Genomic DNA, 14,366 nt, shown 5'->3' with positions numbered 1-14,366 from the left:
ACGTAAATCTCTTGTGCTCTTTTGAGGTAGTTTTTAGTTTTCGCATATGATGTTGATATTTCGTACTTTGTTAGAATTCGCTTCCGTTTGTGCATAAAAAGTACAACAAGTGGTATTAGAGCCAGGTTCGGCTTAGGCTTGCTTGCCAATCATTATGAAGTTTTTTGCATCGTTGGTGAAATTTGATATTCGAAGAATTTGATGGGAGGAATGATCTTGGGAGTTTGTATACCAAATCCTTTGTTTGTCTTTGAGGCAATGTTTGTTCACTCTGCATTTGTCATAAGGTGGAGTTTGATGTTCATGACTTTCTTGAAATGTTCGTACTTTTTGGTTTTTCAAAGCTTTGTATAGAATTTTTGGCTCAATTTGTTAGTTTCCGTAATGGAATTTGTTGGAGAAGTGTTGAAGGAAATTTCAAGATTTGAAGACTTATGGATTTTTTGAGTCGTGGTGGAGATCAGTTTCCAAAGAATTTGGTGATCACTTTGTGTTTGTATTTGTTATTCCAATTTGAAGTTTGTATTTGATTTTGAAGTTTGCTAATTTTTCGCCGGGGTGGAGATTGTTGAGATTTATGCTCTAAATTCGCCGGGGTGGACATAGACTAAATTATTTAACCTTGTTGTATCTAGTTTATTTCTTTTCTTTGTTAGTCCATCCTTTGCGAATTAGGTACACCATTTCCATAAGTATACCACTATGAAACTAAAAAAGAAAAAAGCACACGATTAATTAAAAAAAAAAGAAAAAAACCAAACCGCCTAGGACTGCCTAGGTGCCGCCTAGGCGGCTGCCTAGCTCCAGATCGATTAATGATTTGCATTGAATCGCAGTGGGCCTTCACTGTTTAGCACCTACACAGCCACATGGGCCGATTTTAAGAACACTGGTAATTTTTGTGATTTGGGTTGAAAGGGTTAAACATTCTTTTGTAATCTCCGTTTGTTTAGTGAAATTCCTCGCTGTGCTTCACCCGTGGACGTATACTTTACGCCAAATCACATAAATTTTTTGTGTTCTTTTGGGATTGTTTTTAGTTTTCGCATATGATGTTGATATTTGGTACTTTGATAGAATTTGCTTATATATGTGCATAAAAATACAACATTACCGCTGTGGTTCGAAGGACCGTTGTCCCATGTTTGGCGAGCTCCTCCCAAGGTCGTAGCTGAGTATCATTCTTGTCGTAAGAGGTTTTAATCAAACTTTGCTCAAGTGGATGAACCAAAGAATACGAAGATGGAGGTTTCTGACTTTTAGGAGGATGTTGCCCCGATGGAAGATTAGATTCTTGGTCATGGGCCCACATTTGGCCAAATTTTACCCCTCGAGCCGAATTCCCTATGTTGGGCGAACCCCTATGTTATTTCTTGGTTTAAGTTTTAAACAATTTTGCTTTATGTTTGGATTATTTTGTTGATGTTTGTCTTAATTTTGGATATTAAGTTTATGGATTATTTTCTCGAATAATGAATTGAATAAAATTTATGTTTACGAACCTTTTATGTATGTGACAATTCAATTAATTTATTTCTAGATATGACTAGTAGTGAAGTTAGTTGTCTTGCAAATAGTGCAACCACGCACACCGTTGAATGCACCTATTTCACTAACTTTGTACCTAAGAATGCACCCTCTCAGGTCCATCCAACTTGATCGAAGGATAAGGACATGCCCGTATAGTGTTGTCCAATGGCACTGATTTGACCATTAAAGAGACACTTTATGCTCCATGTTCAGGAATAACGTTGTTGAGCTTTAAAGATACTCGAGAGAATAACTATCACACTAAAACCTATGTAGAAAAAGGAGCTTAATTTTTGTGTATCACTTCCTATGAATATGGCTAGAAGCGTATTCTAGAGAAGATGAAGCGTATCCCGAGTGAACTGTATACTACAACCATATGCCCATTGAATGCCACTATGTGGCTGGCCCTACCTTAAGGATTGCACACAAAATTTTTCTTTGGCGTGGCCATTTAGGACATCCTCGACGAGTTGTGATGCGCCGTATCCTCAAATCTTCACACGGGGATCCCCTAACACGAAGCTTAGGCACGATCCAGAAGGATATAAGATGCCAAACCTCCTATATGGGAAAGCTCATCTTTCAGCCTTCCTATGATAAGATTCATTTTTATCCTCCTACTTTTCTACAAAGGATTTAGGGGGATATTTGTGGATCAATTCAACCACTCTGCGAACCATTTAGATACTTTATGTTATTGGTTGACACTTCCACATGTTGGCCACATGTGTGCTTATTGTCTACAAGAAACATTGTCTTCTTGAAATTGTTGGCTCAGGTTATCAAGTTCAGGGCTCACCACCCTAATTATTCGATCAAATTCATTCGATTCGATAATGTTGGAGAACTCACATTGAAAACTTTCCTCTAGCATTATTCAATTGAATAAATTTGATCGGATAATCATGATGGTGTGCCCTGAACTTGAACATCCAGCATGTCGGTTGGGATTGAAGTTGAACATCCAGTACCCTATGTTCATACTCAGAACCACCTGATAGAAGCTTTCATTAAGCGCTTTCAAATGATTATGCAATCATTGGTTATACATACCAAGCTCTCGATCGTTGCTTTGGGCTATGCAATATTGCACCCAGCTATGTTGGTCTGTTTGGGGTTTGTTGCGACCTAACCATATAACGCCTTTCAGTTGGTTACCAGATACAAACTCGACATGCGATAAACGTTTTTGGTTGTGTGATTTTTGTGCCGATTGCGCCGCCCTTACATACTAAAATAGCTCATCAGAGAAGGATGAGAATCTATGTCGATTATGATTATCCTTTTATCATTCATTACTTAGAGCCTTTGACATGTGATCTCTTTACCACTCGTTTTGCAGATTGTCACTTCTATGAGATAGTCTTCCAGTCGTTAGGGGGAGATAAAAATGTCAACATTCCTAAGACTGAAGTGCGATGCATCCTAGATAGAGCGGAGCTCAGAGCATGGCAGATGCTTTCACTGATCTAGCGAGAGTGAAGAGATCACATATACCAGCTACAAACGTGCCTGGAAAGATAGATGTACCAAATGTACGATAGACTTCCCTCTTGGAAGGACGGGACGCCTCCGTGGTGAACCCTCATACTTTGGTGGCTAACCAATCCTCTGCTCCTACCTTGAAGCGTGGCAGACCCTTTGGTTTAAATGATTCACAACCCTAGAAGGGGCAACCCACAATACAAGTTGTTAATCATACCGTGAATATGACCATCGCTTACTTATTGTATCCAACACATGAGGAAATTATAGACTATAGAAGGGCCTTGGAATAAACCAATCCATCTCCCGAGAATCGAGAGATTTTGGTCCACTATACTAGCTTGGATAATGTTTGGTGTAGAAATGAGATAATAATCGACAATGCATTAGCATAGGCAACAGTTACCGAGATCATGCTGAGCGATGACCTTAAACCTCGTTTTATTGATGAATGTCACTGTAGAACTGATTGGTTAAACCGGAACTAAGCAATCCAAGTCGAACTCGATTCTCTTGCAAAACACCCTGTAACTCCTACACCACCACATGTTAAGCCTGTTGGCTACAAGTGGGTTTTCGTAAGGAAGTGTAATGAGAGGAATGAAATAGTGCGATACAAAGCACGTTTTGTGGTGCAAGGCTTTTCTCAACGCCCTGGGATTGGTTATTGAAAATTGAAACATATTTGCTCGTAGTGGATGTGATTACCTTCCGCTACCTTATCAGTTTGCTAGTTTCCAAAAAACTAGATATGCAGCTTATGGATGTGGTAACAGTGCATCTTTATGGGGATCTTGATACGAAAATCTATATGAAAGTTCCCGAAGGACTTACATTGGCTGGATCAAATAATTCTAGACCACTAAACACCCTTTCTATTAGGTTGTGGCGTTCACTCTATAAATTGAAGCAATCTGCTTGGATGTGTTATAACCGTCTGAGTGAGTATTTGATAAGTCAGGGATATGTGAACAACAAACTATGCCCTTGTGTGTTCATTAAGAAGTCACATTCAAGATTTGCAATCATTGTAGTTTATGTAGATGACATGAATCTCATTGGGACTTTTGAAAAACTTGAGAAAATTGCCATGCACCTGAAGTAGGAATTTGACATGAAAGATTTTGAGAAAACTTAATATGGTCTTGCCCTGGAGATCAAGCATTGTTCAAATGGAATCCTAGTACATCAGTCGAATTACACCCAGAAGGTGTTGCATCATTTTAATGAGGATAAAGTGAAGCCTTCGAGTACTCCTATGGTCATTCGATCACTAGATGCCAAATGAGATTCCTTCCGTCCAAAGGAAGATGAAAAAGAGAATTTGGAACCTGAAGTTCCATATCGAAGTGCGATAGACACTTTATTGTACTTAGCTAAGTGCACTAGACCCTGATGTTGTCAATCTTTTGGCAAGATATAGCAATGCGCCCACACACAAACATTGGACAAGTGTTAAAGACATCTTCCGCTACCTCAAAGGTACGACGAATTTGAGTTTGTTCTATTCATACAAATCCATGGGAGGTGTTGCAGCCCCCCTCAGTTCTTGAGTCGATTCATGCCTTGTTGGTTATGCTGATGCATAGTACTTATCCGACCAGCACAAGGTGCACTCTTAAATGTGTTACATCTTTACTGTTTGAGGCACTGAAATATCTTGGAGGCCAACCAAACAAACCTCAGTTGCCACTTCTTTGAACCATGCTAAGATACTCGCCTTACATGAAACTACTCGGGGAAGGCTTTTGACTGAGAGTAGTTGTGGGACTTATTTGAAGTACTTGCAATCCTTATTTCATCGTTGACGTCCCTACAACAATCTATGAAGAGAATGTAGCATGTATCAAAAAGCTTAAGAATGGATACATCAAAGGAGACAACACTAAGCACATTTCATCGAAGTTCTTATTCTCACATCAGTAATAAGAGCATCAGAAGATTGAAGTCAAGCAAATCTGCTCCTAGGACAACCTGGCTGACCTCTTCACCAAATCTTTGCCAAAGATGACGTTCTAGAAGCTTGTTCAAGGAATTGTTATGCATAAACTTTCTGAGTTATAACATTGTTAGCTGGGGAGTATCCTGAAGTATACTCGCTTGATCTTAATGTACTCTTTTTTCCTACAATTAGGAGCATTTTTCCCTTTGGGTTTTGCTACCTAAAGAGGATTTGACTAGGCACCCATCTTGGGTTGGTCATATCCCTGATGTACGTCCCGTAGACTTTTAATTTGACTTTGCACTTTCTCACGCACTTTTCTTTATGGAGGACAAGTATTTGTCTACTCTTTACTACTATAAATAAAAGCATTGTGTAAGGAGAATAACACATCTCATACATACAGAGAAATCCCTAAACTTTCTCCTCTCTTGCCGAACCCTCTCTCTCTCCCTTGTTAAATAAATTGGCCACAATATTGAGATTTTATAAAAAATGGGGATGAGAAAATAGAACAATAAGATGGATTATCAGCACCAAGCAATTTATTTAAGAAGAGGACATACAGTCGGTCAATTATTATTCCCTAGGCAATAATTGTCAATTATGCAGTTATTTATTTATTTTGTTTTGAACAAATGATATTATCTACACTAAAGATAATGAATGAGATTAATTTCATAAAGGGGTAGCAATAATATGATTCAAACTCGCCATTAACAAGAAACGAATTTAAAACTTAATAGCATTAAAACCATAGTATCCAGTAAATTAGATTCTCACTGGGAAACGGAAGCAAGTATTAGCTCACCCCAATAACGTAGGTGACGTGAGTAACCGTCCTCTCTTTCTATCTCCTCAGAGCAATTCCACCCCTAAGGACTTTGCGCCAGCACCCAGCGCATTTATCCACTCAAATGAACAGTAACAGACTCCAATGAACAGTAATAGGCCAAGGCATCTCCATCCCTAAAAAAATGCGCTGGCACATAGTGAAAAAATGTGCTGGCACAAACGATCTCCATCCCTACAAAATGCGCTGGCACCCAGCCCATTTAAAATATTTTTAAATTTTGTCTAAAAGAATAAGAAAATCAAATAGTTTTAATTTCGGATAGGATTTTTAACCAATCTCGTCATGCCACATGTCATTATCTGAACGTACTATTTTGTGAATAGATTTCCGCTAAGATTTTCAACCAATCCCGACACGCCACGTGTCACTTCCGTTTTACAATAATTTAGCCAAGATTTCGATAAGATTTTACAATAATGAGCTCCCACGAAGACATTTTTTTCTCTTAAAGTGTAGAAAATATTGAAATGTAGATAGTATAGAAAGTGTAGAAAATATTGGAATGTGATGTAAAGGTAGAAGATGAGGGTTAGGTATTTATAGGAAAAAAATTAACATTTTTCAAATATTTCTGTAATTTTTTTAAAATTTTCTGTATTTTTTAATAATTTTTCTGTATTTTTTAATAATTTTTAATGAATTTTAATATAGTTAATTAATCTGGACCGTTGGATTTGAAAAATATTCAAATCCAAGAGCCAGGGACTTGCCACGTGGCCAACGGTCATATTTCTGACCGTTGGGGCCTTTTTTTTTTTTTTTTATTTACTTTTTTGTAAAAAAAACGTGGACCGTTGATCTTTGATCCGACGGTCTATGTTAAAAGTAAAATTTAAATTTTTTTTACCGTTGGAAATCCAACGGTCTAGAAAACTAGCCGTTGGAAATCCAACGGCCGAAAGAAAGCCACGTCGCCAACTCGGGGGGAGGAGTCAGTGCGCCTGTCACGCGGGCCCGAGCTCTGAAACCGTGTCGGGCACTCGCGCCCAACCGGCGTGAATCGCACGCGCCAGGCCAATAGGCCGGCTTCTTGCTCAGTCTATTTTGGGCTGGTCCATTGCCCAGCTCGGGCTGGGTACCAGTTCATTTCACCCGCTGGACTTGATTGACAGAGGCCCGGCACGTTTTTTGGACTGAGGGCTGGGCAAATTCCACTCCGGTGGAATTGCTCTCATAGACCGATGCTTTACGAAGGAATCTTTCGAGTCAGACGCACTAAACTGAACACTGGCTGACGCTGCTTTTTTGTAATCTAGTTCCTAACTTCCTTGTTCCTCCCTCTTCCTCGGTCAATCCACTCCATTTTCTTTCCCCACTCAATATATTTCTGATTTTCAGGCCTTTAGATCTCTCTCTCTCTCTCTCGTCAAATTGAATCAAATCATCCATGGCCTTCCGAAGGCAGCTCTTGAACAAAGCTTTAGGAGGAAGGGGAGAGGCTAAGGCCAAGATTGCTGACTACCACCATTGTTATCGCAGGCCATCTCTCTCTACTACTACGGCTTCTTCTTCTTCTGCTGCCGCTGGTGTTGGTGAACCGTTGCTGCCACCTTTTGATTACGAGCCTCGGCCTTACAATGGACCTCGAGCCGATCAAGTATTCCAGAAGCGAAAAAAGTTTCTGGGTCCTTCTCTTTTCCATTATTATCAGAACCCTGTATGTATGTTTGTTTGTTTGTTTGCTTGCTTTTTCTCTACGGATTCGGATTTTGGATTTGGGTTTTGGGTTTTTAAATTCATTCACTCAGGAATTGAAATTAGTTCCATTTCTCGTTGTTTGCACAGCTCAATATTGTTGAAGGGAAGATGCAATATTTGTTCGACGAGAATGGCAGGCGGTATCTTGACGCTTTCGCCGGGATTGTAACCGTTTCTTGTGGACATTGCCATCCAGATGTTTTGAATGCTATCATAGAACAGAGCAAGCTTCTGCAGCATGCCACAACCATTTACTTACACCACGCAATAGCTGATTTTGCTGAGGCATTAGCTTCCAAAATGCCTGGAAATTTAAAGGTCTGTTGTTCGATTACTCGCTCATCTCAAGCATCGCAAAGTTTAATAACTAACTATGGTTGTATTATAATTGGAAACATGTACTTCATTTTGGCATCTTCGTCGAACTTCTGGTAGATGCTTTACCCTTTTTATGTGCTTCATTATCACTTTTTTCTTGTCTCCAACTACTAATTAGATAGACGGTTGTAAAATACAGGTTGTTTACTTTGTGAATTCTGGGACAGAAGCAAATGAATTAGCAATGCTGATGGCTCGTCTATACAGTGGTAGTCTCGGTATGATTTCGTTGAGAAATGCATATCATGGGGGAAGTTCTAATACAATTGGTTTGACGGCTTTGAACACATGGAAGTATCCAATTCCACAGGTTTGTATAATCACTAGTCAGCATTGCTCCAAAGTTCCATCACCAGGCGTGCTCTTTTTAGAATACATCTAAACTTGCTATGCCATTATTAGTTCTATGTAGAACCTGGTGGGGGTAACTATAGTTTTGTTCGGGGAGGTAGCCAGGTAGGGAAGGGGTTCTGGTTAAGTTAACCAGTTTATCAAATTTTAATTGGATGTATATCCTTACTAGTCCAACAACTGTTACCCGCGACTGGTGTGTATGCTGTTCAATTTGGTCTCTTGATGTACACCCAGGGTTATCCATGATTTTTTCTTTTTCATCTTTCTGACATGTTTTGTAGTTTTGCAGGCGCAACATTCTCAAAGTAAAATTCTACAAATGCTATTAAGACTATATCTGAATTTAATTTTTTCCCCATTCTTATTCAAATAACAGTTATACACATTCACTGTAGATGGTGTCCTATGACTGAAAAAACTTGCTAGTCAATGATTAGATTATCTATAACTCATTCTAACATATGCTTATGCCATGTACATTCATCAGTCCATACACTTGCCGAGTCTTCACTGTTTGGATAACTACTACTTTTCCAGTGTTACCCAATTTAAAACTACATAATCCATCATACACGAACGCTTGGTGAGAGATGCCAATTTCTTTGCATTATCTACTTGATTGTTGATTTCTCATCTCAGGGTGAAATTCATCACGTTGTAAATCCAGATCCTTACCATGGGATCTTTGGATCTGATGCCAAAAGTTATGCTAAGGATGTACAAGATCACATTGACTATGGAACTTCAGGAAAAATTGCTGGGTTTATATCTGAAACAATACAGGTGAGAACTTACTGTTGTTTTTAATGTGGCTAAAAATTGATACATAGAACACTGTGATGAGAATGCCGATAGTTAATGAAGTATTTTTGCTTTATCTAACTTTAGGGAGTTGGAGGAGCAGTTGAACTGGCCCCTGGATATTTAAAACTGGTTTATGACCTTGTTCGCAAGGCTGGTGGTGTCTGCATTGCTGATGAAGTACAAACTGGATTTGGCCGCACAGGAAGCCATTATTGGGGCTTTGAAACACAGGATGTCATTCCTGATATAGTTACCATGGCAAAGGTCTTTATATTTCAATCGAGATTTTGTCTTTCACTATTGAAAGGATTGGATTATGTTTTTTTGGTGTATGTCAGTACTATGCGGTTGTGATGTATATTTCATTTCCAGCCTTTTCTATGGATGATGACTTTGGCTGTAGTGAAAAGAAATAACTTACAAATTTACAAAATTTATTCCTAATTTACTTCCAGGGAATTGGAAATGGATTGCCATTGGGAGCAGTGGTGACAACACCAGAAATAGCAAGTGTACTAGCCCAAAAGATTCAATTCAACACTTTTGGTGGAAACCCTGTATGCTCTGCTGGAGGGCTTGCAGTGCTAAGAGTTATTGATAAGGAGAAGCGTCAAGTTCATTGTGCTGATGTTGGCTCTCACTTACTGGGGCGTTTGAGAGACCTTCAGGAAAGATATGAAAGTAACCACCCTCGAACTCAGTGCTTTCTCTTTAATTTAAATATGAATTTTCCAGCACTTATATATCCCATGGCCCTTTATTGATTGAGAAGTTCACTGAGCCAGTTTAATTCTTTTATATTTAAGCAAAGATTAAATATCGAGGAGTGCAGAGCTATCCTATGCTCCTTGTGGTATTCCACCAACATTATTCCAAAATGATGGAATATAATGTTGGTGGCTGGGTGGAGGCAAAGGTTGGAAGCCACTGAAAATTGGAGTTGATTGCTCCAGTTTTCCTTGTCTCCAAATGTTTTCAGAGGACTAACGTGATCATCTCCCTCATCCATTCATGCACATGGGCTGAGACTCTGCCACCGTGGGATAAGTCCACTTTGAGAGAAACCATTCCATACTAAGCCTTTAAGGGTCATAAATTTGATGGTTTTAATTACTAAGTTGATTTTTGTTTCTTTTTTTTTTTTTTTTTTTTTGGTTTGATATCTGCATAAAGAATGGAAATGAGGGATTTTGTTGCAAGTCAGGGTTCATATGTTTGTGGCATGGTGGAGGTTTTGTAGGTGATGCTTCTTGTTGTCTTGGTTTCTTGTTACTTTAATCGGGTCTACTAGCATGCTACTGCCTATTCATTGTGACAGCAGTGTGGGGTTAATGCTTTCTCCACCAGCTACATTTTTGTGTTTTTGGTCCGTGTTTTATGCTTGTTTTCTTTGTGTTGCTAAGGGGTTTTTGTTGGTGTCATTTTGGGTTTGCCTTCTCAGTGCTTGTGGTCTAGCTGTTTTGTGGCTTTGTCTATTTGCGCTTTTGGTGTTGGCTTCACATGGTGGGGTTTGCTACGTGGGGTGATTTCCTTCTATCCATTCGTCTTCTTCCTCTTCTCTTTCATTTTTATTTAAATAAACAAAATACTTAACAGATCTAAGGGACCATACTACAAGGGCGATGACTGTTATGAAATAAACCTTATAATAGTTGGTATGGGTAATGAATAAATCACCCTTGCTTTTTTTCCATAAAAAGTTGTATATATTTATGAACGCTGCTCATAATGCCCAATCATTGTTACAAACAAATAGATTTTCAAGAACAAATTGGTTCAACAAACCTTTTACAATATTTTGGTCACGGAAGGGAACTGTGAAAAGGATGTTTCAGGAGTATGGTTGAGTGCCTAATCATTACATGCACGACTGGTTTTAAATATCCCTTTCTTTGCTTTCTTTTTAGTTATAAAACAGTTTCTCCATATCATTTAAATAACCCTGTTAGTGTTTTAAATGTTCCGACTTGATTTTGCCCGCTTACTACACTAAGCCTAGTAGAATCAGTTGAGTCGCAACTGATTGAGTTAAAAAACTTGCACTTCCCTTCCTGGTGTGGTGCCATACTTTGACCTCTAAATGCTGTTTCAGTCATTGGAGATGTCAGAGGCCGAGGCTTAATGGTGGGGATAGAACTTGTTACTGACAGGAAAGAGAAGACACCTGCGAAGGCAGAAACCGCTATTTTGTTTGAGAAACTCAGAGGTATCAAGACACCCTCCCTGCTCATACTGTTAGTTCTATTTTTCAAAGCTCAAAATTTAAGTTACATTTATCTCCCTCTGCTTACATTTGCCCCCATGGAATTCCTTTTTACATGCTAATCATAGTTTGGTTATTGATTGAAGAGCTCGGAGTTCTAGTTGGGAAAGGAGGACTACATGGAAATGTTTTTAGGATAAAGCCACCGATGTGTTTTACCAAACAAGATGCAGGTACTTGTCATCTCTTACCATTGGTATAAATTAGTGGTAACCGAAAAACATTCTATGAGCTGAGAAAGAACAATCTAATCAACCTAGGACACACACATGGTGTATATTACATGCATGCATACATACAATTATTCTTTGGCAAGTCCTTAAATGATTGACATGTGATGGAGGAGCCAAGTCAAAAGTTCAACAAATGAGAGTCTTTCTGCTTAAGTAACAAATGCAGTTTGCACATGTCGTCTGCAAATTCATCGTCTTTGAGTCTCTCGATTGAGGAATTGTATGGCACGGGTACACCACCACGGTGGCATCCTGTGCCAATGAAAGAAAGAAATGTGTAAATTTTTGTCCACATGTCCTTGTTTCATTGGCACATGACATCATGTGGCGGTGTAACCATGCCATGTAAGTTGTTATCTCTGTTTACATTATTAACGTGGATCTTTCCAAATTCATGTACCAATTAGCCTATAAAAATGGCCACTGCATAAGCTTTTAAAATACGTGTTAGTGAAAGGAAATTCTGGATTTCCTGCTTGTGTGCGAGGCACAGCAACCTTGGAGTGATTCCAAGGCACCTTTGGTGTGATGCTGGAGTTTTTCTAAATTCTCTATTAAACTGATTCCACGATGCCAAAGGCCGGAGTGAGTCCGGATATCTTTGATGTTCCTATCTTTTCCTACTGTCCTACATCATGTTTTCAACTGTTAAATTTTGTATGAATGGTTGACGTCCATGCTTAACTGTGTGTGTGGCTGTGTATAAATGATGAAATTATTGTGCTCGGGTTACGTTATTATGGTTGGAATACATACTTAGATTGTAATTGTATGACTGCAGATTTCCTTGTTGATGCTTTGGACTACTCTATGTCAAAGTTGTGAGGGCTAATAAACGAAGAGCCAACCTGATAATGTGCTTTGTAAAAAACTTTGAATAATGTGAAGTTAAATCCCAAGCTTTCGTGCTCATATAGCACGAGAAGGAGCAGCTTGATCCTCTTGTCGAAGGTGTCTAGAAGTCGTTGGATGGAACGAATCCATGTATGAGGAGCGAGGACACAAATTTGTGCTCCAAAATGGATTCCTTTAGTTTATTGCTAGAGGCCATTACAAGAGTGAAACAAGCTGTGCATGTTTGTTCCTTGTTAAGGAATTAAGGATGAATGTTTCATATTTACTAAGCCGGAAGTGCTTTTCAACACCCTCCACTGTTGCTTTTTTTTTTATATATTTTTTTCATTGTCATGAAGCACAAAATTGGATGAGGATCTGCTCCGGATCCTCTTTGTGAGGGTTCTAGGAATCCTATCCATTCATGGTCGTGCGGCTAGAAATTACTATGTACTGTTTGTGTTTAATTTTAAATAAAAAAATCCATATCCCACAAAATTGAGAAAAGATCACAAGTTTGAAATCTCGTTTGCCAAAGATATGAAAAAAAAAAGAAAAAAGAAAAAAAGAAGACAAGAATGACATAGGATTGGAAGAAAGACGTGAAATTTCTCAACTAGGCCTACATTTTTTTTTTTGAGAAACTAGATCCGATTAAAACCAGGGCAAAGATGCCAAAGGAACAACAGAAGCCTACCCAGAGGCAAACAACAGAGGAACCCGGGTAATGCAAGGGGTTGAAGGAATCAGACGCAACCAACAAACAACAAGCGTCACCCCTCCCATTACCACAGCTAACTCAGGGAGGACAAGGAAGTCCATCATTACATAATACATGAACCAAAGAAGATGGCGGCCTATCGACCCAAGTAAAATCACACATCTCCCTATTTCTTTGCGACGCTAAACAATCCGCCGCCATATTGGCTGATCTTGGAGTCCAAGACCAGCGACAGTCTTGAAAGGAATCTCCAAGCAGTTTACACTTCGTCAACACTGGAAAAGCCTCCCACCTGCCATTTGAAATCTTACCCTTAAGGTAAGAAATAGAATCCTGGGAATCAGATTCAATCACAACAAACCACCATAGCAACACCCATCTCACAGCCATGACGGATCGCAATCGCCTCTGTCTCAGCCACAGATTGAGCAGCAATACAACTCCTCCTAGCAGCAATAAAGGTTCCATAAGAGTCCCTAACAACAACCCCTGAGAAACCCGATTTTGTATCTTGCTCCCAACTAGCATCGACATTGAGCTTGACAAAAGGAGGAGGGGGAAGACTCCAACGGGCTGGCACCTGAGCAGCAAGGTTGGTCAGTGAAGAGTTAAGCACCGTGGCCTTGGAGGCTTCATGGAATGCACGGGCAGAGGTGTCAATGGCAGCAATCACATTCCTCGGGATAATAGAAAGGTTTTGGAAAAGGAAATTGCATCTAGTTTTCCAAATTTGCCAACACGTGAATGCAACATAGGATAACACTCTATCCACCTCAACCTTCGAGTTCAAAGTGGAATTAGTGAGGGTGACAAGCCAACTCACCCAAGTAGTAATAGAATTGCGATTAATTCTATGATTCAACATACCACCGAACCATATCAATTCCACCCACGGGCATAAAAGAAAGAGATGCTCAATGGTCTCCTCGTGAATTTGACATATTGGACAAAGAGGTGATGGCGCCACCAGCCTGCTAAAAAGGCCCGCCGACGTAGCCAAAGCATTATGAACTGTCTTCCAAAAGAAACTTCGCAGCTTAGGTGGGGTATGAATCTTCCATATAGCTTTCCATAACTTTCCAGGAACAGTCAAGGAGGAGTATGAACCCAAATTGACCCTTTGAGCTAGCTTGGCATGCATACAGTGATATCCCGATTTAATAGTATAAATCCCTCGACGATCATAAGGCCAAACCAACCTGTCTCTCAAACATGGATCCTCAACTAGGCCTACATTGATATATATCATGGATATAACCTTGATA

General features: G+C 39.4%; 1 protein-coding gene across 1 annotated transcript; it reads left to right on the top strand.

Moving 5' to 3' along the window:
* The first annotated feature begins 6,995 nt into the window (after nucleotides 1-6,995).
* LOC126603933 (alanine--glyoxylate aminotransferase 2 homolog 1, mitochondrial) lies at nucleotides 6,996-12,690 on the top strand. Its single transcript, XM_050270966.1, has 9 exons — nucleotides 6,996-7,473; nucleotides 7,602-7,832; nucleotides 8,032-8,202; nucleotides 8,886-9,029; nucleotides 9,135-9,314; nucleotides 9,506-9,731; nucleotides 11,143-11,256; nucleotides 11,400-11,486; nucleotides 12,328-12,690. Exons 1-9 carry the CDS (start codon nucleotides 7,204-7,206, stop codon nucleotides 12,369-12,371), a joined length of 1,467 nt encoding a protein of 488 aa, XP_050126923.1. The 5' UTR covers nucleotides 6,996-7,203; the 3' UTR covers nucleotides 12,372-12,690.
* Nucleotides 12,691-14,366: the final 1,676 nt, after the last annotated feature.

Source organism: Malus sylvestris, chromosome 15 (assembly GCF_916048215.2).
Source record: "Malus sylvestris chromosome 15, drMalSylv7.2, whole genome shotgun sequence".
In the NCBI taxonomy this organism is placed as follows: Eukaryota; Viridiplantae; Streptophyta; class Magnoliopsida; order Rosales; family Rosaceae; genus Malus; species Malus sylvestris.
Note: the sequence above shows the minus strand (reverse complement) of the source record. Positions and strands in the feature narration are given on the sequence as shown.

Coding starts and splice junctions, on each gene's coding strand:
- LOC126603933 (XM_050270966.1), top strand. CDS start 7,204: ATGGCCTTCCGAAGGCAGCTCTTGAACAAAGCTTTAGGAGGAAGGGGA. Junction 9,030..9,134: donor TTATATCTGAAACAATACAG/GTGAGAACTTAC, acceptor ATCTAACTTTAG/GGAGTTGGAGGAGCAGTTGA. Junction 9,315..9,505: donor ATATAGTTACCATGGCAAAG/GTCTTTATATTT, acceptor ATTTACTTCCAG/GGAATTGGAAATGGATTGCC.